The 26,470-nt window shown below is 37.8% G+C and overlaps 1 protein-coding gene across 2 annotated transcripts; it reads left to right on the forward strand.

The window, feature by feature from the left end:
- Positions 1–205: 205 nt before the first annotated feature.
- Positions 206–6,086, forward strand: LOC145086502 (Outer membrane OMP85 family protein). Of its 2 annotated transcripts, XM_079024273.1 has the most exons (11): positions 206–440; positions 605–671; positions 1,070–1,111; positions 2,119–2,263; positions 2,799–2,957; positions 3,519–3,589; positions 3,652–3,730; positions 4,033–4,148; positions 4,771–4,918; positions 5,347–5,416; positions 5,792–6,086. In XM_079024273.1, exons 1-11 carry the CDS (start codon positions 407–409, stop codon positions 5,947–5,949), a joined length of 1,089 nt encoding a protein of 362 aa, XP_078880399.1. In that variant the 5' UTR covers positions 206–406; the 3' UTR covers positions 5,950–6,086. The 2 variants fall into 2 exon arrangements, with proteins under 2 accessions (XP_078880399.1, XP_078880400.1); XM_079024274.1 differs by lacking the exon at positions 1,070–1,111.
- Positions 6,087–26,470: the final 20,384 nt, after the last annotated feature.

Consider the following 26,470-nt stretch of genomic DNA (forward strand, 5'->3'; position numbering starts at 1 on the left):
ACCGCACCAAGCGGTTTTGAAAATAGATTAACCGCATTTACGGTTAGTGACGAGGTTTTAGCTAATAATCGCACCGAAACGCACAAAGAATTCCCGTGGTTACATTGTGATGTGAAAGACGAGAGACATTGTACTTGATAACGTTACTCTTTATCCTTTTTCTCATAGGAGCTGTTGTACATATATACTCATTTCAAGTCCACAAAAATACGGAAAAAAGAAAAGATTTGGAGAAAATGTGCAAAAATACCAAAACCAATCACGAGAGAAAGAGATAACTTGCTTCGATTACTAACCTCATCGTGCGCCATCAAGCTTCCTTGTCCTTAAACCCGTTAACCCTTCTACAGTATTCGCTCTTAAAGCTTTAGGAATTTGGTTTTTGAATGGTTGATAAAGTTATCGGATGGGAGCTCAGAAGAGCGTCCATGCTGGCAAAGGTCTGTTTCTTTTTTCATTTTTCTCAATTGACTGTGTCGCTCTCTTTGCTATTCGCAAAGCGCAGTTATTTAATTCGTGAATTCGCCCACATTGTTTGATAAAACCCTAGAATTTGTGTGTCAGTGACCTTATGGTTTGATTAATTTGTTGCTACTTCATACAGCCAAGATAGACTTCAATGTTGATTTCACGCACAGGCTTTGTGCTGCTATGATGGTTCATTCTTTCAGGTTTTTTCTGGTTCATACTTTCCTTTCTTTTAGTAATTGATATTTTCCCTGTGAGTTCTTGCTAGTAATTCCCCTATTTATAGTCTGGGTGCCGGGATATGAATATTCTACTATGTGCGTTTAATCCAAAACCCATTAGCAATGAACGAAATCACCCAAAATTATAAATGCAGAAGAATTATTTTGCATTTACCAGACGTCCCATTATTCTTTCTAGCTAATATGCTCCCGTTGACTTCATTTGCCTATCTTAGCGAGTCATCTAGACTGTGCTTACCTTTCAAATAAACTCCAGTTGAAACTTGAAACTTGCTATTATAGATTCCATATTCTCTTTTTGATATTTTATTGATTATGACCCCTATTGCTTTTGTTTATTGTTTCTTTGTATGAAACAGAAATTCAGGCACTAGTAGTCCACTTTCGCTTATTGTTGGGAGGTATGATTAGCATTTCAGTTGCATCAACTTTTCAGTAAAAAAACTTGCCTCTTGCTTATACAACTATTAGGCTTAGATAAGTACTAGTATTTGGTATTAGTATTTATGGATAAATATTAGTCTTTAGGGATACACATTAGTGATTTTTTGTTTATTGCCAGAGATATGGATTAGTAGTTTTATAAGGCAGGGTTCTAGTTTGGAAAATCTATAAAAGGGATTTTATGCTTATTATCATCATCAAAGAGAATTGGGTGACTGGGCATCATTAGTAGAGTTGGCTTATTAGGTCATTATCTTATTCGTGAACATCTTTAATTGCTTTTTCATTGCCTTTTTTTATTGGGTCCTATCAACATGACAATGCACTTAACATTTACTAAACTAATTGAAAAAAAGAACGAAAAATTTTAGTCACACCATTGATTTAGCCATTTAACTATTTTTTGTAGTGATCAATGATTGAAGTTTGTTTACCGGTTTAAAAATGATTCTTCCCGGTTAAGCGATTTTGATCTTAGAGCAAAACACAGGAAAACACAATGTACTCTCATCATTCCACATTTTAGCCATTTGAACGATTTTTTTTAATCGTTTTAGCACTGAAGTATTATAATAACAAAAAAAGTATAATGGCTTAATTACTACGTATATTAGTTAAGTGGCCAAATCGATAAAATGGTGAAAGTGCAATTGCTTTTTTCACTTTTACCCAAAAAAGAATGCAAGACATATCTAAGCGCTTTGGACTAAAAAGTTGCATAGATTTTGTAAAAATCATTCAACAATCTATACAACGTTTTTAAAATGTTCCGTGGTTTCCAACTTCCAAGTTAGAGTACCCTTTGTGAATTTCTTCCAAGATCAGAGTCATATGCTAAGTAACTAGCACACTCACAACTTTCTTTTTCTGCTTATATTTTTAGGTGGTTAATCCTTGTTTCAACATAATGATTCATTTCATGCAAATTGGGTTTGCAACTTATGTGTTAATTTCTTTTTTTCAGCCTTTGTGTAAAACACCCTAACTTATTTGGAAAGAGTGAGAAGCTTGATCTATTGTGGGATAAAGGGCTTTCAGATTCCAATATATTGATTGCTTACAGGAAGCCTAGGCCTGAATGGCTGGCTCAACATTCTTTTGTCTTTCAGGTTTGTTGTTGTTGTTTTTTTTACTTAATGTGTGTAATAGAGAAAAAAAAGATTACTCAGTAAGCTATATATTTGTTTATTGCAAAAAGAATGAATTAAATAGAAAAAGCCAGGCAAAGCATGATTCCCATTACGTCCTAAATTTTTACAAATTTGTCCTCATTTTATTTCCTTCAATTTACCCAAACGTATCAATCATCACTGACTCAATTTTATTTAAAACATTTATTTGTTTATTATAGCAACATACTTTCATTTCTTTCCATTACAACCATGTACTTTAAAAATCTGTCGAATTATAGCAATCTCAACTGAATACAAAGAAATTTTGATTGCTATAATTGGGGAGATTTTTCAAAGAAAAAATGTTAATCGGGTAGGTTTTATAATGTGCAGTTTCCTTTTCCTAATAAGAAAAAGATGAAAAGTACAAAATGATGCTGTAGCAGAAAGAAATGAAAGTAGGGTGCTTTAACAATTTACAGACAGAATATCGTGTGGTTATATTATTAATTATATGAATTGAATTGAGCAGCACTCGATCTCGCCTGAGGTTGGGATACATGGTGTGCCTGTTGACAACTTCTCAAAAACAGGGAGTGGAGGTGTCAATCTATGCCGCTTCTCTGCAGGCCTAGATCTCGACGAGCCTGGAACTTCCAATTGGACCACCAAAACTAGTATAAAGTTTGAGGTAACTAATTAATATTATGCAAAAGACATGAATACCCTCCTCAACCAACGCTTGTATATGCAACCTAAATTAATTGGACTCAACAAGCTTTGTAATTGTAGGGCTATGGGCATTCTCGTCTTTAGTGTGGGACAAAATATTTCAATTTTTGTCCCATTGACATACGAAACACTCTTTTGTTTTACATACCCCTCCTTACTTACTCCTTTCCTCTAAACATTCTTCGGCTTTTTAAAGTAAAGATCAAGCAGATTAATAAATAACCTTCAACCTTGAATTTCTAAGCAAATAAAATTGATATCGCATTTCTTACAAACATATCTTGATTATGTAATTGAAAACTATTTTGTTTAACCTTAGAAATTACGTTTTCTGATTTTCTTTTTAAGCACGGAAAGAATGTTTCAAGTAGTGGCATGTTTTTTCCCACCATTAAGTGTTGTATGAATAAAAGTGTTGAATGGATAAATAATGTCTGTTAGTGTTCTCGAAGACTCTTTTTTTTAATTGATTGAGTGAACCGCGGAGAGTAATTTAGCCTTGTATCATGTTGGTATGTAGCATGTCCGTCCTGTCAATGATGATGGCCACTCAATAAGTAGAGATCTTCATGGATATTCAGTGACTTCCAGGTAATTATGGATTTTTTTTTAAATGTGTTTTGACAGATGTCTTATGATTCTTTTTAATGCAGCGGTAATTTTCATGATAATATGGTAGTACTGAAACAAGAGTCCAGATTCGCCAAAGCAAATGATCATAGTTTCACACGGGTTATTGCTCTGCTCTTTCCTTATTATGTGTTGTTTCTTTCTTAATGAGGACATAACTTAATCCAGTAAAGTATGCTGTATAATATGACTTAACAGAGGAAGTCAGGGAAACGACCATCAAGTCCTATGTTTTCTCTCATTTATTTTTTCCTTTTAATTCTCCTAGTGTGCCTTCATTTTCTCAAATATTTTTTAAACATCATAATCCATTACTTAATGAGCAAAAAAAGGAACATGTGAATTTAATACATAATTTTTGTCATATGCATTACTAATTTTTTAAAATGTACTACTGTATTCAGTTTAGTTTACAAATAGAACAAGGAATTCCTCTTATGTCAAAGTGGTTAATTTTTAACCGGTTCAAGTTTGCTGCATCAAAGGGAGTCAAAGTTGGTCCTGGATTTCTCTTGGCAAGGTGAGAATATATATATATATATATATATATATATATATATATATATATATATATATATTAAGCGTAAAGCAAATTTTCAACAAATGCGAACAAGATGCAAGAATTAAAGACGGTGAGTTTTAAAAATGTGTTGATGTCTTAAGTTAAATGGTTAACAAACTATTTTTTTCTATACAAAACACTAGCATAGTGTTTTTAAAAGTAACATCAAAAGGTAAGCAATTGGAATGTTTTGTTCACAAAATAAAATAAAATAAGAGTATTTTGTGAACAAAACTGTCCAGTTGATACTACTTTTTTAATATTAATATAATGGTGTTTTGTAAAGAAAGAAATAGTTGGTTACCCATTTACGTTATTAAGCCTTTAAAACTTTGTAACATATTTTGCAAATTATACAAATCCTCGAGGGCATTTGCGTCTTTTGTACACAGACAAGAGATCTGTCCCTGTGACTTTTTTGGTGGCAAAAAAATTGCAAGCTTTTTCCCATTGATATCATTCAATACATTACAAGGCCTGTGCTGTGTGGGTGTTGCTGTTTTGTTGTTTGAAGTTTTGTGCTTGTTTATAATTTGAATTTTGAATAGCATGGGCATAAATGTATTTGTTTGTGTGACAGCGTTACAGGTGGTTCTATCGTAGGTGATATAGCTCCATACCAAGCATTTGCAATTGGGGGGGTTGGTAGTGTACGTGGATATGGTGAGGGTGCGGTTGGATCTGGTAGATCTTGTTTGGTTGCCAACACTCAACTCACATTCCCTATGGTATGTATGTATGACTCTATGTTCATTCTCATATTATTATATAAAGGCTTAAATCTACCAATTTACTTTCATTTATTCTCATCACAACATTCTACTTGTAAAATCCCACCCAACTTGAAGCAGTTTTCAAACTGTAAAACAATGTTGTAATACAAGAAATGGAAGTAAGATGCTCTAATACACGTACATATAAATGAAGTTACAGTGCCATTTAGCCTTCATATAAATAAGTTGTGGTATATTCTTACTTCATATGATTATGATATGAACAAGCTATGCGATATTCACCTGTTCAATGCATTTATTTGCTAACAAATACCTATTAAAAAAAAGCTGTTTATCTATCCTGGTAAATGATTTAATCAAACATTTTAAACATTGTTTTTGGTTGGTTGATTATGATGCGTTGAATTATGTTGTGTTACCAGAATCTGATGCTTGATGGTGTTCTCTTCTGTGATTGTGGAACTGATTTGGGTTCTGGTCGCTATGTTCCCGGTTAGTGTTTCCCCTTTTCTTTAAACAACTTCGACGTCCTCCATTTGTGCATTTGTGACACTTATTTTCTATGTTTTGTTGTCCCTCCCAAAATAAAAGCAACATTTTCTCTTTTGGTTAGTTTCTAATCATATTGGCCCAAATACAGACTTTTTATCAATTCATTTAGCCACTTGCCTACTGTCTTTTTTATCATTATTATAATACTAGTTCCATAGTTCAACCACTAAGTTGATAAAAGATAGTAGAGTGGCCAAAATGATGAAATGGTGAAAGTATGTTTTGTGCTTATATATATAGTAAATCCTGTTAATCGTAAAGACCAAAGAGTGATGTGATAGTGATTGTGATAGTGAGTTCAATTGCTATTTGTAGGAAACCCTGGTCTAAGACATGGTAAACCGGGAGCCGGTGTTGGTGTTGGATATGGAGTCCGGTTAAAGTTCCCGATGGGCCATTTTCAGGTCGATTACGCTCTCAATGCCTATCATCAAAAGACCATCTATTTCGCCTTTAGTAATGTTGCTTCTTGATTTTTTTTCAAACTTATAAGCCTTATGGTCAATTCTTTCCAATTCATGGAAAATAGGTTAAAGCCAACAAATTTTGTTTGGAACCAAAAATCTCATAATCTTATTAATTCATGTAAATACAACATTTTGTTTGCTAACTAATACCTATTCATTTTCATAAAAGAAAAAGTAACCCTTAAAAAGGGTTAATGCTACAAAAAACTCAAACTTTACGGTCCGATTAGCACGTTACCAACCGACATGTTGATATGTTGGCCTTTGTTGATGTGGCATGCAGACTGTATCGTTACATCAACATGTCTTTTAAAAACAATTGAAAGCATAGAAGAATTATCGGCTCTTGCTGATATGGCATGCAGATTGTATCGCTACATCAACAATCTATTAAACAAATTCTTAAAGCACAGAAGAATAAGGGAGCAAGTCTATTTCGAATCGAGGACTTGCCCATTCATAGGCGACGCCGTTAGCCCTGACCCAGAGGCTCATTTTGTTTATTGCTTCTTAAAATTTGTTTATATTATGGAAGATAATTAACACAGATACACATGCAAAAGTTTGTTGAAAAGAGGACGAGTTAGATTCGAACGCGGGTAACTTGCACGAATAATCAAAGAGCTTACCACCGGTCCAACGAACTAATAAACGCTTTATTGCCCCATTTCTTTTACATATTCCATATAAGAATGTGAGAAATACATATAAAAATACATTTTTTGAAAAAAAATGTTTTTTTTTATAAAACCTTTTTTATACAAAAGTATATTTTATACAACTTTTTTTTTTCATATATATATATATATATATATATATATATATATATATATATATATATATATATATAAAACCTTTTTTTATTGTCCTAAAATTATGGTAACTAAATTAAATCAGAGGCTATAATTTTGATAACACCATTATCTTCACGTCAAATTGCTTATCTCGATTTTCACAGTTTGCAACCATCTCCGAAGGGTTCTTTCCTACAACTGCCACCATTGAAAAAACCGATTAGGTCATTTGCTAATCAGTGGTCCGGTATATCCTGAAAAATGTACCAGATCTCAATGTCAGTGTTGTCAATTACTAGAAGAAACAAGTTGATGAGTATTTCGATGAGGCATCGGGAATATGAAAGATCTTTATGCCCAATAGTCATAATAAAAATATATTTGTTAATGATATATGATCCACACCTTATAGCAAGTTACTACTAATTGATTATTTATTAAAGTAATTTGATTATTAATAAATATAATAAACACTTGTACTTAAATGGAAAACCATTATTTTATAAAAATAATATTTTACCAACAGATTGGACATTATTGTTTCTAGGAAATAATAATAAAATTTAACAAAAATAGTTATATTCTTAAAGTATGAATATATAAATCATGTATAATTATTTGGACACTTTGAGTAATCATCTAATTGACATATGTAACTAACTAGTTAATATTTTAAGTAGAAGAAAAACTAACTTTGACTGGTTTGTAGTCAAAACCGTAGGTCCATCTTCATGGGAAGATGGTCGCTTATTAGTTAATCTCGTTCACCCATACTTGTCCTTTAAGGCAATGCTTTGAGTAGTTAGATGATATGGTCCCTTCCTCTCTCTCTCTCTCTCTCTCTCTTTCTATATATATATATATATATATATATATATATATATATATATATATATATATATATATATATATATATTGAAAGAGCCCTTCCTACATATTTCTTAGTATATAAAGAAGAGTAAGTGCCAAAATCTAGTTAGTTTTTTCACACTCTTCTCTTCTCTTTTTCTCTCTATTTGCTAAGAACTTAATGCTTCTATCCTCTCTTCATGTCTTGCAATTTGTGCATGCTTTGAGTGTACTAAGTTGCTTCTCCGTTAAGGCTTATTTTGTGTAAGTTCTTAATATCTTAAGAACAACTTATATATAAGTAAAGACTACCATCTTTGGTGGTTTACTCTTGCTTGGTGGATGCTTCTAGCGAAGCTGTACTTTAAGTTGCTTGCCATCTTCATCAACTTCCAACCTCCCGAGAAGAATCAAAGTCTTCAAAGGTTTTATTTATTTATTTTTTTGTGGTTGTTTTAATCTTTAATGCTTTGCAAAATGAACATTGGTGGGTTAAAATGCTTTTATGCTTATTCTAATTTTAAAGTTTCCATTGCCATTTTTAGCATTTTTGGAAAAACAATTTTCAATAAAACCCAACAATTGATATCATAACTATTTTTGCAAGCTTAGTCACATTATTAGATTATTTGGTATAACCTTTGTTTTTTGAAACCATGGATGGTTTTCTTTTCGTGTGAAATTCCGTACATATTTTTTATAACATCTTTATAATGGTTACTTTTTAGTGACAAAAGTTTACATGCATATTTTGTCACCAAATTTGTCTTAGAAAAACAACGTGTTGTTTTATATATTTTTGAGTATATATATATATATATATATATATATATATATATATATATATATATATATATATATATATATATAAAGCATATTGGTCATATCTTGAATTTTATGAAGTATAAGTTACAAAACTTTTTGTACAAATCAATTATGCATATATAATTCATTAATACCTGCCAAAAGTTTTAAGACTTGAATTAAGGAAAGTAATTAAGAAATTCAATTTGGAGTAAAATGAAAATTTTAAAATATTAACTTCATATATATAAATTAATTTATATTTCTTAAACTAAACATCAATATTAATTAATTTACATCAATAGTATAAACAGACAATATAAATATAAGGTATAAACATAAATACTTTACTTAAAAGTGGTAACTTTTATTACATAATAACTAATAATAAAATATAATAATTATTTCCCTATAAAAAACTATTCACTGAAAAAAGTTATTGATCACCGTCGTTTTACGCGGGTACACATCTAATATATATATATATATATATATATATATATATATATATATATATATATATATAATGTGCATAACTAGCCATTGACCTCTTGTGATGTAGTTTATGTTGATTTGTTAAAATGGTTGTAATATTTATTTATTCATATGATATATAATCATTAAATAAATAGTTTTTATTTTCTTTATTTTTCTAAGTAATAGATTAGTTTTAGAAATAATTTATTTTTATAAAAATATAACAAGAATGAAGATGATGACCATTTTGAAGATCAAAAGTTCATAAACATGATTTTATTAAAGTTTTATAAACTTTATGAAATTATTCTTATGAACTTGCTACAAGGTGTTGAAGCATGTGGAATCATGAAGACATTACAAAAAGTTTTGGTTCCTTTATGTCACTTACGAATGGACTTGTCATTTTTGTGATAGCTCAAAAAATGCCATTAGTTTATGCATATATGTTCTAATTGTTTGTAATGTTTGTTTTATGTTTATATATCACATGTTTATAAAATTAAAATTTCAAAATGCTAGATATATTTTTTAAACATAAAAATGATCACAAAGAGTTTTGTTTTAATGAAATTTATCTTTTAATATAAGATGGTAAAAAAGTTTTAAAAATAAAATGAGTTTTACCGTTTAAAACTAGCTGCCGGTAAATTTCAATGATTAAAATTATATAAGCTTAAAATTGAGATTTTAGAGACTTATCATACTCCAACCCTTATTTTTTATATGGAAGTTTTATTAAAATGTTTATAAATGTTCTTTAACGTTCAAACGTCCAAACTTAATACTACATATTAATTTTAAAATTTGATCGCGTCGATTATATAAAATTTGGATTTTATAAAAGAACATTGCTAAAATGTGATTTTAAATATAAGTATATCATGACTTATTGGATGCATACAATAACCATAATATCAAATGTTTTTAAACTAGAATTATAAAAAACATCGAAGGCCCCTTATTAAACTCAAATCTATCAATCCTATTTGAATAACACTCACACGTCACTTATATGCGCCAATGTCATCTTTTAATGGCCGATGTGTATTCACGATTTCTATAACCTAATTATAAGTCGATTACACAAGTGCCTCAAACTAGATGATTTGATCAGAAATATGTTTTGATAAAGGTCACCTAGGCAATAGAGATCCGAGGCATATATGGGATCAAACATGTCTATTAAACTTTGTTATTAACGATCTTATAAAGATAGAAATAATATAATATAATATAATTGATACTTGATATCTACCTAGTTGAATTCAATGAATGAGATAAATGTCACCTAACCGTTTATTTGTTTTGCAAGTTGTATACTAGACTTTAATAATTAATGTTTTTGAAAACTTAAGGGTATTAATTATTGAAGATTTAAATATCGAAAATACTAAATGAATTTTGTTAAAGTTTTGTATATGAAAACAAAATCCAATATCGTTACTATGCATCATCTTTCTCTTGCTGACCTATAAGAAACAATAAATTTCGATGAATATAGTTTAAACGAATGGATTCATGTCTTGAGAGACAATCTCAGGAGGATAATAAATTGTACATTCTTAAAAGTCTTATTCCTAAACAACCTGCACTTACCAATAGAGTTGAAAATAATGCTTGGTGGAAGCATTGATGTGATGCTGAAGATGTTTCAGAAATCATATTGGGTATAATTTTTCCTGACAATAAGGAACTGGAAAACTTAGAAGCATTTCATATGTTTTATCTGGTGAATCATATATATTTTCTGAAGAACCTGGTTTGAACCTGTTCAAGAATTGGAAGAATGCAAGGCTGAAAAGAGTCATCATATGTGAGCAAGGCCATTAGTTCATGGAAAGGTCACCTTTAGGCCCAAGAGATCTAGAAAGGTCCACAGAGATGGATCTTGTTTCTTCTGTAGAGAAACATGACATTGTAAGAGCAACTGTCCATCTTATCAGAGAAGAAAGTCTGGAGAAACTAGTACTATAAGTATCTATAACATAGAACTTATACTTTTCATATAACACTCATGTACTTGGTACTTAATGTTAATCTAATATTTGTAAAAGGCTTGAAAATATTTCAAGAAGAGTCAGCAACTAAGCACAAGCAAGTTGAAACGTCACTCTCAGAGTTTAGTTTATTATTTATGCTTAGAACATAAAGTATTTGTATTGTAAAACAATATTTATTTTGGAACAATGTATGTTTTAATTTAGCTTATATATATATATATATATATATATATATACCCAAAAATCACAATAAAATTCATAGCATGTAATTTAACATATTCAATTGATAGTTAACTCACATCAATATGAGTCTCACAAAGCATAAAGCAAACAACATTCAAGTAGTGGAGTCGGCTGGCATTAAGACACAATAAAACCAGTCAGATCCTCATACGCAATTTCCGACCTCCAGACCCAACCATCTAGGATACACATTCATCTTGCCTTCACTCTCTCAAGAGTGGCTGATCATTCCTCATGCTGACCTATTATAAACTGTACCCACTCATGAAACTTCCACTAACCCTATAGCCACTAGTGCATGCTAATCATACATAATGTTGTATACCATAGACAGTCGAATACTTGACTCTACCCTAAGCCCTTAATCAGACAAGAACATTAAATAAAGCTAAATCAAACATTCTAAGGCTATAGAATCTTTGTTATGTACAACTATGATGCACACACTAGCAACTGCAATAATGATGTCAATTTCATCTAACATATAAAAAGTCCTCCTAGGCTATCAAACATCCTACATCAGGAAATTATATCATACAATTCTTGAAGATCTTTAGCCTTTCACTAGCATGCGGTTCTATCATAGCATTATAAGCAAATAACAGTGTGGGTATCTTTGGATAAACTTTCTTGCTCCGGCTGATCGTACACATCTCATCCCTCCTTGGTTACTTTTGAAAATAATTTGAATTTATTTTGTGAAAAATGTTTCAATAACTTTTATATATCCATACTTCAGTCTGGATTCACATGAATGTTCATCCAATTCACTCAAACTAGGGCTCTGATACCAACTTGTAACATCCCAAAAATCACAATAAATTTTAACTTTTCATAAACAATCCAAAATCATATTTTTTTTTACAAAACCATTGTTTCAAAAGTGTATTTCAGTAATCAAAGTATCCCAAAAATCATAATCTCATAGAATCCAGGATGATGTGCATGATCAAGCCTTTGGCTTGTCTCGATCATCTGAAGTACCTGAAACATAAAACGAAAACTATAAGCCAAAGCTTAGTGAGTTCCCCCAAAATACCACCACACAACAAAACATATATAGCATTGTGTGCTAGGTCCAATCAATCATCAGATTGGAATACCCTGGGCCAATCAGTCATCAGACTGGAATGCCAATATACAATGGGTCCACTCAGTCATCAGACTGGAATACCCTTGGGTCCACTCAATCATCGTACTAGAATACTTCGGTATGTTGGCTCACGTACAAAGTAGTAAAGCCTCAACCCCCACATAACATGTCGAAATATAACATATAACAAACATATTCAACAGACAGATAATCATACAGCGAAAAATCACAGGAAGTCCTACAATTCTACCAGTCTAACGCATGTCAGCAACTATAATATAATCATGCAAATCTACCACATACACAACATATCATCAATCAATGTATAGTTGGATATCAATCTAATGGACCAACCTTGGTGCCTTTGACCCACAAGTACAGTGAGGAAAACTCATATTTTTGTCCGAACAAATAGTTGAATATGAAATTAATTTTTATACTTAGGGTTTAAAAATGGAATCACATCAATATACGAATGTTACAATTCTCCCCCACTTAAATTAGACTTTGTCCTCGAAGTCACTCCTCACTACTCTTCAAGCATACCCGACAATTTGGACAATTCTTCCACATCTCCGATCTGAACTGAGAATTCGTCTCCTACAAGCGACTGCCTTCCCATACAACAATCGAAACACAGTCTTAGAAGAATTACATACCCCGGATAATAATGAATCCTTGAACCACTATCTTTATCCCTTGAAGCATAATCATTACTACTCTGCGCGAAATCCGAATATCCAAAGCCTTGACTAACTATTCATTATTGTTAAACGCTCAACTTGATAACGTAGCGACTCCAAATACGAGTCTATGCCAAAAAGCCATTGTAGAGAAACACACACACACACAAGGTTGACATATTCCACAAATCCCTTTAACCACTTCAAAGTCATGGCTTCATATAAGGAAAACTCGAGAAACCATTCGGAAACCCGCAGCTGCCAACAAACAACCCAAAAACTTGAAAATGCTCATCTGCAACCAAAACTGTAAGACCCAACATCCCGAGAGAACCACTCATACCGGGAACTCTCAAAACTACAACCACAAATCAACTCTATCAATATACTTCTATGAGCTGGGAACCTATCAGTCCAAACTTCAGAAACCATACCCTAAGACTGATGATCAACCATATGTCGTACATACTCTTAGTCCCTGAATAGGAACACCACCAACTCGTGCATATAGAATACTTAGAAGACACCGATCGTGAATTTCCAACAAATCCTCAAATCCGGAAGTTTTGCCCAAAAACTTTAAATACACCCTTGACTTCTTAACAAGTCATTACCAACCCATTGTTCCTACGAGCATAATGATGATCCATCCAAGAATTTCACGTTGCATCCAAATCCCTTATCAGCTTATGTGTACCTCCACCTGAGAGATCACTCAATGCATCTACAACAAACTTCGTGACTCGAGATTTCAGAACCAATACCTAACACTGGTAACCAAACTTCTAATAAACAACCTACAAGGAAACGAGATCCACCATTGCAAACATTCATCAAGCGACTTTTGATGCACAACCAATACATCAAACAAACAAACATTTACTGATCACATGATCCAAACTAGCTGGTCACTGACTCTCCCGACTATCAACAATCCACTAATATCCAAAGGACTACATGCAAAAAATAAACAAACATGATCACTAGGCCCACAACCTATGTCTGGAATGCTACCGGTATCTTGGGCTTCAAAATAACTGTCGATCCCAAACATGCCAATAAGACTAACGATCTTGGGACCTAAGAGTCTCAACTAATTGACTATCGGGTCTCGCCAACATTAAAGATACAACCATTGGTTCACGCTACATCGTGACACCATCTAACCACTAAAATGATAAGCTTACAGTACCCACCGATCTTGATTTCATTCCATCACTCGCCTGAAAAACTCACGACCAGCACCACGGGCCTAAAGATACTCAACCTCCTTCCACCGTTTTGTAGGAACCCAAACAATATCCCTCTTAATGTGAACCGAACATAACGCTGCCATAATCTTTTACCATGCTCAATTCCTTCCACATTACAGGCTGCTACCAATGCAAAACCCAACGAAAACATAGTCGCACACGACCCGAGAATAGAATAGATGGTTGCACTCTTGTTCCAATTCAAAGGCTATAACCCAAATAAGAACCATGCATATAAAAAAAATAATAATAATTTAAACCAAGTACTCCATTGCTATCCTGACCAGCCCACACGCACCCCTAACAAAAATATCCAATGAATGTACCACAATACACACCATTAAGGGAACGCACAACCTCAACCGAAGGTCGAAGTACCAGAAGATCTAAGGAGATGACGAACCTCAATCATAAACATAAAACCTTCTCATGAATGATCAAAACAAGATCCCATACCTTGGTTGAGACTGAACAGACCCCAAATACGTAACTATCTTGATAAGACTTTTAAAGTTATCCAGAACTTTTGCTAAAACTCTGGTCGGATCCATCCGGTTACCAACCCTACAAGAATGACATGCCAAAATTAGATTCTATGACAATTTAATGTCACGTCTGGACAAATTGAACAACGTTGCCCCAACTGGACAAACTGAACAACTTCTAAACTTCCAATAACCCAATACATCTTCCAGTTCGAGCTGAACTTGATGATAGGTTGACTCATCCATTGCACTTCACTGATACAACCCGAAACTTCTAAAGAATTTCCGCTATTGATGATGAACGAAATGATCAACGATCGAGGATGCATTGACAAATAATCCCATGATCGAATGCCCCACTGAGCCAAAACCTACGTGGAGCTAAACATACAAAATAAACTAACTGGCTAATCAACAACTACCCAACCTAGTCTATAGATACCAATATATACAACAAGCTGACAAGTCATTCAAAAATCAATACTCAGCCTGGGTGACCCAACCGCCTCTTGACCTATTCCTCTGAAACCATAACTCAAACAGATCGATGATCCTCTAAATAGGATATCCAACTCTCCCTCACTTAGGGTTTGTAGCACCACCAATTGAAGTTACAAAACATACCAAAACTTAACCGACTCACCCAGATACATAACATTCCTGACACTTGGGATATATATATATATATATATATATATATATATATATATATATATATATATATCACATCGCAAGACGATCTTCTAGATAAAGACCAAGCAACTCCAAAGAGTCTTAATCTTAGATGGATATCTCGGGAACTTCCAATCATAACCACCTCTAATATCACGAATCTCATGCAGATGCAAAAGCAATAATTATGAAAAATCCTTCATAACACCAACTCCCTATCTAGAATAAATTGACTACCACACTCCTCGTCTACAAATCCCTAACTGTGAGATCACCGCAAAAATCATTTGCACATACAAAAGGCATTATCCTCATAGCCGGGATACATTAGAGATAACAAAGTTGTCACTCCTAATTCGCCCGAAACCATTAGCTAACACCTGAACTGCCTATATCCTAGGAAGCAAACCCTTGGTCTCATTTCAAGGCATCCCGTGCATTCCCACACTGTTATACTGCAACCAAACACCACAACTGTAACAGCCCGGATTCCCAGGTATTATTCTTGTTTTTTTTACAATTGTGGTGATTGTGAGGAGACTCGACGAGTTGGAGCTCAAACTCGCCGAGTATGATCGTGGCTATGGGCACGAGTTCGCGTCTGGACTCGGCGAGTCCACACTGCTTAATGAAACCCTAATTCCCCGGGGTTGGAGCCTATTTAAGGGCACTTATAGCCTTCCATTGCAGCTACCAGTCCCTTGAGAGAACCCTAAGAGAGCTAAATCGTTTTGGGAGAGAGGAAGTCACTTTTGGGCCTTTGTATTCATTGTTTAGCAAGAAGAAGGTGGCAAGAGCAAGGAGGAGGTGAGATTCCAGTAGATCCAGAGTCCAGAGGCTTCATTTTGAGGTAATAGTTCGAACCTCCTTCAGTTTTAGGGTTGATCTTTAGAGTTAGGGTTTTCTAGCCTCTTTGAAGAGTGATTATGTGAAGCAAATGGTCCCTCTTCGAGTTTGTGCCTTGGATCTGGACTCAAAGAGGTCCAGAGACCCTAACCCTTGGAGCTTTTTGGGTTATTATGGAGTTATTGGACCTAGGTTGTCATTTTTGGGACCAAATCTCCTTTTGATGCCTTATGGGGGTTATGCAAACATCAAGTTTCAAACTTTATGTGACATTCATGCTTGGGAAGGCAATATCTATGGTTTAGGGAAGCAAATCTGACCTCAGAAGGTCAATAGAGTTTGTGCATGGCATGAACTCGTCGAGTTGTTCTTGAGACTCGGCGAGTAGGGTTGGGGTTTCACGTAAATTGTTCAGCGAGTAGATTCGCCGGGTTGGGGGATGACCCAGTGAGTCAAGGAGAGTCAATAGGGGGCTGAGTCAAGCCGGAACTCGCCGAGTTGTTCTTGAGACTCGGCGAGTTGAGTTGTGGTGGCCCCGCGATTCATGCCAAGTGGAACTCGTCGAGTTAGGGAGGTACTCGATGTGTCAAGAGAGGATCCGAGGGAGTCAGTGAAAACATATAGACTCGCCGAGTCGCTCTAGTGCACTCGCCGAGTCCGGTCAAAGTTGACCGTTGACCATTGACCAGAGTTGACCAGTGTTGACTTGATAGGGTTAGTCAACCTTAGTTGTGAAGGTGTTAATTAGAGATATATTGTGTTATAGGAGAATTATAGCTCGGGGGATCGAGCGCGAGTGATTTCCGGGATTTGCAAGTTATCGAGATACGCGAGGTGAGTCTTCTCACTATACTTTACCTTGAGTAGGTAATTAGACTTATGTGACAGAGTATTTGTATGCTATATGTATGATATGTGTTGTACTGCATTATTTCTATGTGATTTATGTTGTGCATGTTTATAGAGTTGGAACCGAAAGGTTCACAGAGATAGAACCAGAGGGTTCACAGAGTAGGGTCCACGGACCCACAGAGTTATAGCCTCGAGTGGCTAATATGTGTTATGTGTGGTATTTTGGGGAACTCACTAAGCTTTGTGCTTACAGTGTTTGGTGTTATTTGTTTCAGGTACTAGTGATGACCGTGGGAAGGCGCCGACTTGATCAATACACACTCACGGGATTTTTATGTTATGAGATCTTGGGATTTTTATATGGCATGGATTGAGTTTCGAACATTGATGTTTTTATGAATATTAAATGAATTACGGTTTATAAAATGCGAAAAATTGTTTTGAAATTTGCGGTGTTACAAGTTGGTATCAGAGCCTTGGTTTGAGGGATTCGAGTACACCTTCGGGCGTATTTGAACTCAAACTGAGGATTTGAGAAGTATTTTCATAAAGAGTAAAAGATTTTTGGAAAAACGCAGAGCAGAGTTGTGTGTACGATCAGTCCGCGCCCGAACGGTGATTTCCCAAAATACCCTCACGTTATGTGATATTGATATTGATATGGTGTATTCTCATGCTAGAGTAGGCTAGGTACTCCTATTAGGACTAGAGTGGCCTGATTTGTGATGCCTTAGCCTCGGGAGAGGTGAGCTGCTATGAGATGCTTGAGAGTGAGTAGGTAGCAACGAGGGGCTTATGAGAGATCTGTTAGAGAGTGGATCATGCATAATAGAGTACATGGAATTTGGGATCCGAAGAGGAGGACTTGGGGTGTATTCTGATACGGTGCGGACAATAGTATTGGGCCTGTGCTACTGAAAGCACCGGGGCGGTGTACAGCCCAAGTAAGAATCTTTGGAATGCCAAGGATCAAGGAGGAATGAGTTGTCGAGTGTGAGTATGCTCGAATGGATTCTAATTTATCATATGTTGTATTTCAGAGGTAGATCATGGTGAGGACACGTCTTATGCCTGAGAGCAGTGGGGCCAGTGATGAGGAGATCCGCCGGATCATCCATTAGGAGGTGGCTGCGGCCATCAGGGCAGAGATACCATAGATGTTCGGGTCTATTAAGACCACGTTGATAGAGACTTTCGACGAGCGTTTTGCTGCTCTTTCTGAGGCTGCTGTTGCAGCGTCCACCGCTGTAACAACCCGAAGTTTTCCATCATCGAAAAACCCGTTCTACCCGTAAAATTCGCCGTTAATCAATTCGTTTCGTTTCTGTTTTGGGTTAAAGTAAATAAATTTATATGTTTATTATAATCCAATGAGTGTCCAAACCCTTTAGGAACTCACGAAACGAACCCAAAATAATTATCCCAAAAATTTTAGAAACAATCCCGCCGAGTCACGGAAACTTAATCGGGTGCGACCAAAAGCCCCGTTTAGTGCCGGTATCGGGTAGAATTCCACCGTGTCCAAGTTTTAGGACCTATATAAACGTGTTTAAACTTTCATTTGAAGCTTTTGCTTCCTCTCTCTACTCTCTCTCTAACCTCTCTCCTAAATCTAAGTTCAAGGGTCCAAAACTCAATTTTAAGGCCTCAAATCCCTAAGGTACCTTTCTAACTTTATTGTATAGCATATTAGACCTTCAAATTCGGGATTGAATCATGAAATTAGGCCTTGTATGAGAGTTTACGGCCCAGGTAGATGCCTAGGCCGTAAACACCAAGTTTGAAGGGTTTTGAGCCCTTAAACCCCTCCTAGACAATTTTGGGACCTAGATATGATTAAATAACTTCATGAAATGGACTTATAGCACTTTAATCATGCATTTTGAAGGATTTGAAGGAGTTTACAGCCAAGCCTCATGCTTAGGCCATAAACTCATAAAGTTGGGACTTTTATGACCTTAAACTCTTCCAAATCACTTACAAGACATGGATATGACTTCTAGAATAATTGCTTTAGCCTTGGAACACTTTAAACATAATTATTTGAGGGACTTATGTGAGTTTACAGCCAAGGCATGTGCTTGGGCCGTAAACTCCTTGAAACATGGTATAAATTCAATTTCAAGGTGTTAGAAAGCCATCCAACACCACCAAAAGCCTTGGAATAAATCATAGGACCAACCAAAAATAGTTTAAGGACTTTAAACACATTATTTGAGGGATTTATATGAGTTGACGGCCAAGGCTTGTGCTTGGGCCGTAAACTCCTTGATTCATGGTGTTAGAATGCCACCTAAACACCTCTAAAGCCTTGGAATGAATTTTAGAAGTCCTTACAATCAAGTTTTTGGCCTTAAAACATATGGAATCACCCTCTAAGAGAGTTTACGTCCATGAGGGGGGTCTCATAGGCCGTAAACTCCAAAAACCCCTCCAAAATATCAAGGATTTGCATGTAAGGCCTTGGGATAAATTTACCAATCACATGTGATTTGTTTTAGAATCATTTAACACAATTTTCATGGGTATTAAGAAGTTTACGGCCAGGAGCCTATGCTAGGCCGTAAAATCCCATAAATAAGTCATTTTGATGTTTAAAATCCATTCCAAGACTTTGAACCAAACCTAGAAAAATTCCCTTAAGTGATTTAAGCCATTTTTGCCCATAATTGACCCCACCATGAGTTTACGGCCGTAAACTCATGGGGAGTGGGTGTTATTGGCCAAAAACTCTTGTATGAGTTTATTCATGGGGAATAAACTCAAGTCCCAAGTCCCTAGTGTCATTTCACATCCTTAAACGCCACCCGGGTCCCTCCAAACACTCGTAATGGGGTGTTTCCACGACTACAAGTATTTGTCCCTAACAAATAAATAAACTAAGTCCTAATTAGATACAAATGTGTATCTTTACATTATACTTAGGAACCTCGTGCATTTGCAAGCCCCGGACCAACGTTTAGCATCCGAAATCGTCACGTTTCTTGTTCGGTGAGTTCATACCCCAACCCTTTTTCACTGTTTTTAACTGTTTTCAGGGGGGAATACAAGCAAAAGTACAAGTGTATCTTGTACTTAAACTGATTTACAACTTAATGATTTTAGTTTCTAAATGTCATGATTTCCAAAGAATATGATAACTAATGTTTCGAATTGCAGGTTAATTAAAGATTTCTTTTGAAAAGTGTTTTGATCTATATTGTCTTTTGTAAAAGAAATCATACTAATTATAACGAATATAACTAATAGGATAGAACGAATGCGAATACGAATATAACTAAGTACGAATACGAATAACGAATTCGAATACTAATAGGAATACGAATACAAATACGTCTACAAATACGAATACTAATACGAATACGAATGTAATTTGGAACGAATACGAATGTAATTTAGAACGAATACGAATGTAATTTAGAACGAATACGAATACGAATACGTCTACGAATACGAATACGTCTACGAATACGAATACGACTACGAATACGAAATGACGCCTTTGGTTGACACTAAGACTTCGAATATACAGTTAGTGTACTCCTTGAGTGTCACCAGAGTTTTGAATTTATTACGAAAATACACCTCTGGACCTCTACTGAGTTTCAAATATATCCGCCTCAGAATGTTGACAGAGCTTCGAATACACAACTAATATACTCCTTTGGAACTCAGCAGAACTTCGAAAATACTATAAAGTACGCTTCTGTGTGATTCCAAATATTCGAAATTTCAACTAAGTTAGTAGATTATAGTCATCCGATTGTAGAATAACTAAGGAAGTAGAACACATAACTAATACTACTCACATGGTAATTACTGGTATTTCGAAATCAGACTTAAGAACAAAACACCACACATAGGGAAATATGGGATTTTCCTGGGATAACATTAAAATCAGTAACAAACCTAGATACTAATAGACAACTCAACACATAGGAAAATATGGGATTTTCCTGGGTAACACAACAGCACATAAACGAATAAAGAAACAAACGAATAACTAAAACTATAAGGAAAATATGGGATATTCCTGGAATGTCATAACCAACCGTTTTCGAAATTGTAACATGTAACAGCCCGGAATTTCAGGTATTGCTTTAAAACTATTTTTGGGGGAATTTTAGGAAGGGACTCGACGAGTTGGAGCCAGACTCGCCGAGTAGGACCGCAGACTTGGTCGCGGGTTCGCGACTGGACTCGACGAGTCCAGATATGGACTCGGCGAGTCGACGCTGTTCAGCAGAAACCCTAGCCGTTTGGTTTTGGATCGTATATAACGCCTCTTAGGCCGTCATTGTCCGTCTTTTGGCCGATTGAGAAGAACCCTAATCGTTGTGGACGTCTAGAGCAGGAGAGAAAGCTATTGGAACTTGGAGGAACTTGTTAGGCAAGAAGAAGAAGAGTTTGGCCAAAGGAATATCAAGGAGGATCGAGTCCGGAGGTTTGGGGACACAGAGAGTGCGTTTTCAGGTAATACTCGGACCATTTCTGTTATTTTGATGTGTATACGAATCTAGGGTTTATGAAACCCATTTAGTGATTAGATGGGTTATTATGTTATTACCCAGACGATTATACCCCAGTAATAAGATGTTTAGAAGTCCAGAAAGTCCCATGATTGTATATCTTGGGACCATACGTATTTCAGGAAGCAGTTGCTCGTCTGCATGGCATGGACTCGCCGAGTCCAATGATCAGACTCGGCGAGTAGCTTGAAGATTTACTGGGACTCGCCGAGTTGTTCTTCAGACTCGGCGAGTAGCTTGAAGATTCACTGGGACTCGCCGAGTTGTTCTTCAGACTCGGCGAGTGGAGTCGGGGTGGCCCCGCGATTCTTCCACGTGGATCTCGTCGAGTCAAGGGGGATACTCGACGAGTAGAAAGGGAACAACAGGGAAAGTTGGGGAGGACGTCTAGACTCGTCGAGTCGCCTTTGCACTCGACGACTCCGATCAAGTTGACCGTTGACTAGAGTTGACCTGCATGTAATTTGTTAGGGTCAGTTGTCTTGGATGATAAGAGTATTAATAAGGGTATATGGTATTATAGGGAGTCTGCAGATCGGCGGATCGAGTGCGAGTGGTTTCAAGAGTTGATAGTTTTCATTACCACGAGGTGAGTCTTCTCACTATACTACACCCGGAAGGGTTTGACTGTGAGGCCGGAAGGTCGAATATAATATGTGTTATTTATGCTATAAATAGAAAGGTAGTTGCTATGCATGATATGTATGTTTATACGGGCCGGAAGGCGATATGTTATGTGACAGAAAGGTCAGGTATGATGTATGATATATGTGCTATGTGTGCTAGATTAAATGTATTATGTGTCGTAAATGTTATGGGCCGGAAGGCAATATGTTATGGGCCGGAAGGCAATATGTTACGGGCCGGAAGGCAATATGTTATGGGCCGGAAGGCAATATGTTACGGGCCGGAAGGCAATATGTTATGGGCCGGAAGGCGATTATGTTACGGGCCGGAAGGCAACGTATTGTGGACCGGAAGGTCAGGGCCTGGAAAGGCGTATATGTGTAAGTCGTATACTGGGGAACTCACTAAGCATTTATGCTTACAAGTTGTTATGTATGTGTTTCAGGTACTAGCGAGGACCGTGGGAAGGCGCCGGCATGATGCATACACACTGCTGCTATTTGAGATCTTGGGGATTTTATATATGTATTTGATATGAAACATGGAATAAATGCTATTGGTTGAGTAAAATCACTTGATTTTAAATGAAAATTTTGTTTGAAAATTTGCGTTGTTACAATTGGTATCAGAGCCTTGGTTTGAGGGATTCGGGTGTGCCTTCGGGTGTAACTGAACTCAAACCGAGGATTTGAGGAAAAAAAATCTTTTAAAAATAATAAAGACATAAATTTTTATAAATGGTAAAGTGGTAAACAAGAACGGAGCAGTGTGTACGATCAGCCAGCGCCCGAACGGTAAAGATCCCCAGAATACCTTACAATGTTATGTTATGCACTGAATTATGAATTGTTATGCATGCTAGAAGACTAGGTATACATGATAGGACTAGAATGGCCTGTTTTGTGATGCCTTAGTCTAGGGAGATTACTTATATGAGATATTCGGTAGCGTGCAAGTAGATAGTGCATACTAGAAGTAGAGTACTCATTATTCGGGGTTTGGGGAGGAAGATTTGGGACGAATACTGATACGGTGTGGTCGGTAGTATTGGGCCCGTACTACCGAAGGCACCGGGTCGGTGGAAGACCCAAGTAAGAATCCCTGGATATCGGAGACTGAGTAGGGTTGCGTTATCGAGTACAATAGTACTTGATGGAGTCTCTGATAATTTTATGTGGTATTTCAGAGACATCATGGTTACCACACGTCATGGGGCGAGTTCGAGCACCGTGAGTGACGAGGATATTCATCAGATGATCCAGGAGGAGGTAGCTGCAGCGATCCGGGCCGAGATCCCGGAGATGTTTGGGTCTATTAAGACCACATTGATGGAGACGTTCGAGGAGCGGTACGCCGCACTGACTGATGCTACAGCCGCTGCCGCTACCGCAGCTGTGGCCGCTGCCAGGCCGCAAGGGGGAGATTCGTTGTTGTTCCGGGAATTCAGCAACACGAAACCCCCTGAGTTCGATGGGACGCAGGACCCGATTGCTGTGATGAGGTGGATCGCCGACATTGAGGGATGCTTCTACACTTGCTCATGCCCGGAGCATCTGAGGGTACGGTTCGCCTTGAACCAGCTCCGTCTGGGAGCGAAGGATTGGTGGAAGTTCGTGACAGCGAACTTCACTCTGGCGGAGATTACAACGGTGACATGGGAGAGGTTTACTGAGATGTTCAGGGACGAGTATGTTCCCCCAGTGGAGAGGGAACGGTTGATTCAGGAGTTCTTGACCCTTAAGCAGGGTACTGATTCCGTTGCGGTGGTCACACGGAAGTTTCACGAGAGGGCGATGTTCTACCCAGAGCTGGTGTCTTCGGAGCAGTCACGGATGAGCCGGTATTTAGGCGTTTTGAGGAGGGATATCCGGGAGTTTGTGTCAAACTCCACCTATCGTACTTTCACTGAGCTTCAGGCGAACGCCAGGAAGCGCGAGATCGAGTTGGAGACCCAGGCCAGGGAGGAGGCCGAGTCTCGGCAGGTGGATCGGCGGCCGGCTCAGTCTCAGCCGGCAGCCAAGCGGATCAAGTCCGCTGATTCGAAGATGGGAGGTCCGAAGGGCCGCACTTGCGGAAAGTGCGGCAAGAGTCATGAGGGGGCGTGTCGAGCTGGTGGTTGTTACAAGTGTGGTAAGGAGGGACACATTGCCAGGGATTGCCCTAAGGGGTTTATGGTTTGCTTTCACTGCAACCAGACAGGCCATCGGAAGGCCGAGTGCCCGCAGCTTCGTCAGGGATCTACACCGACTACCAGGACTACTGAGACCCGACCGGCGAAGGTCGAGGCCCCGAGGGCTCGCGGGAGAGCCTTTCAGCTGACTGCGGAGGAGGTCCGCGCTGCGCCCGATGTTGTGGCAGGTATGCTGTAATTCACGTATTTACTTTAAAGTCGAAATGTTATGCTTATGTTAATGTATGTGTAGGTACTTTTCTTGTGAACTCTATGCCTGCTCTAGTGTTATTTGATTCGGGTGCGAGTAGATCCTTTGTATCTTTAGCTTTTAGTCAGCATATCAGCATTAGTCATGAGCCGTTAAGTCGGCCTCTGAGCGTTTCTATAGCGGCCGAGAGGGTGGTTTGTGCCACGGAGGTTCTTCGGGGATGCGTACTAGAGATTTTCGGGGTTGCGTTTCCGATTGACTTAATTCCTATTGCGATGGGGGATGTCTGTGTCATCGTGGGCATGGACTGGTTGAGCCGATTCAGCGCTGTCATCGACTGTGAGCGCCAGCTGGTGACTATACGAGACCCTAGTGGGGGAGTTCTTACGGTATACGGCGAGGGTACCCGTTCATGATCAGCTTTTTGTTCGGCCGCTAGGGCGAGGCAATGCCTACAGCAGGGATGTAAAGGTTTTGTGGCGTATGTGATGGATACGCGGGAGGCTTCCGAGAGACCGAGGACAGTGGAGGAGGTTCCAGTGGTGCGTGAGTTTCCAGATGTTTTTCCCGAGGAGTTGCCGGGAGTACCTCCTGCGAGGCAAGTGGAGTTTGGTATCGATCTGATTCCGGGGGCTGCGCCTATTGCGAAGGTGCCTTATCGTCTTGCACCTCCAGAGATGCAAGAGTTGTCCTCGCAACTCCAGGAGTTGCTGGGGAAGGGATTTATTCGGCCGAGTAGCTCGCCGTGGGGAGCACCGATTCTGTTCGTCAAGAAGAAGGATGGTTCACACCGGATGTGTATTGATTACCGGGAGTTGAACAAGGTGACGGTCAAGAACCGCTATCCGTTACCGAGGATCGATGATCTATTCGATCAGTTGCAAGGGGCATCTTGGTTTTCCAAGATCGATTTGAGATCAGGGTACCATCAGGTAAGAGTACGGGATGAGGACGTTCAGAAGACAGCATTCAGGACGCGGTATGGGCATTATGAGTTCGTGGTGATGCCTTTCGGGCTCACCAATGCCCCGGCAGTGTTCATGGACCTCATGAACAGGGTATGCAGGCTGATGCTGGATCGGTCTGTGATTGTATTTATCGACGACATCCTAGTGTATTCGCGAACTAGAGAGCAGCATGAGGGACATTTGAGAGAGGTCCTTGAGGTACTGAGGTCGGAGAAGCTATATGCAAAATTCTCCAAATGTGACTTCTGGTTGTGGGAGGCCCAATTTCTTGGACATGTTGTTAATCAGTCATGGATATTGGTCGATCCGGCCAAGGTGGAAGCAGTGATGAGTTGGGAAGCACCGAAGTCACCTTCCGAGATCAGGAGTTTCCTTGGGTTGGCGGGGTACTATCGGAGGTTTATTAGGGACTTCTCCAAGATCGCAGTACCACTCACCAGATTGACCCGGAAGGGTGTTACATTCTCATGGGGACCCGAGCAACAGACTTCCTTCGAGACACTACGCCAGAGACTGTGCGAAGCCCCGATATTAGCCCTCCCGGAAGGGATGGAAGATTTTGTTGTATATTGCGACGCATCGATTTCGGGACTGGGTGCAGTGTTGATGCAGAGGGGCCATGTGATAGCTTATGCATCGAGGCAATTAAAGCCTCACGAGGCGAGATATCCCACGCATGACTTGGAGTTGGGGGCAGTAGTGTTCGCTCTCAAGATTTGGCGTCACTACCTGTATGGGGTTCGTTGTACTATATACACGGACCATAAGAGTTTGAAGTATTTGATGGATCAACCCAACCTAAATATGCGTCAGAGGAGATGGTTGGACGTGGTTAAGGATTATGACTGTGAGATCCTATACCACCCAGGCAAGGCTAATGTGGTAGCCGATGCATTGAGTCGTAGGGCGGAGAGCACTCCATTGCGAGATATATGTCTGAGACTGACGGTGATGACTCCGGTATTGGA

Source organism: Lactuca serriola, chromosome 2 (assembly GCF_051521515.1).
Source record: "Lactuca serriola cultivar US96UC23 chromosome 2, Lser_US96UC23_V15, whole genome shotgun sequence".
Lineage (NCBI taxonomy): Eukaryota > Viridiplantae > Streptophyta > Magnoliopsida > Asterales > Asteraceae > Lactuca > Lactuca serriola.

Bases quoted from the DNA above. Each gene is read 5' to 3' on its own strand.
- LOC145086502 (XM_079024273.1), top strand. From the start codon at position 407: ATGGGAGCTCAGAAGAGCGTCCATGCTGGCAAAG. The intron at 3,590-3,651 runs GTAATTATGGAT...TTTTTAATGCAG, and splicing joins GGATATTCAGTGACTTCCAG to CGGTAATTTTCATGATAATA. The intron at 5,417-5,791 runs GTTAGTGTTTCC...TGCTATTTGTAG, and splicing joins TTCTGGTCGCTATGTTCCCG to GAAACCCTGGTCTAAGACAT.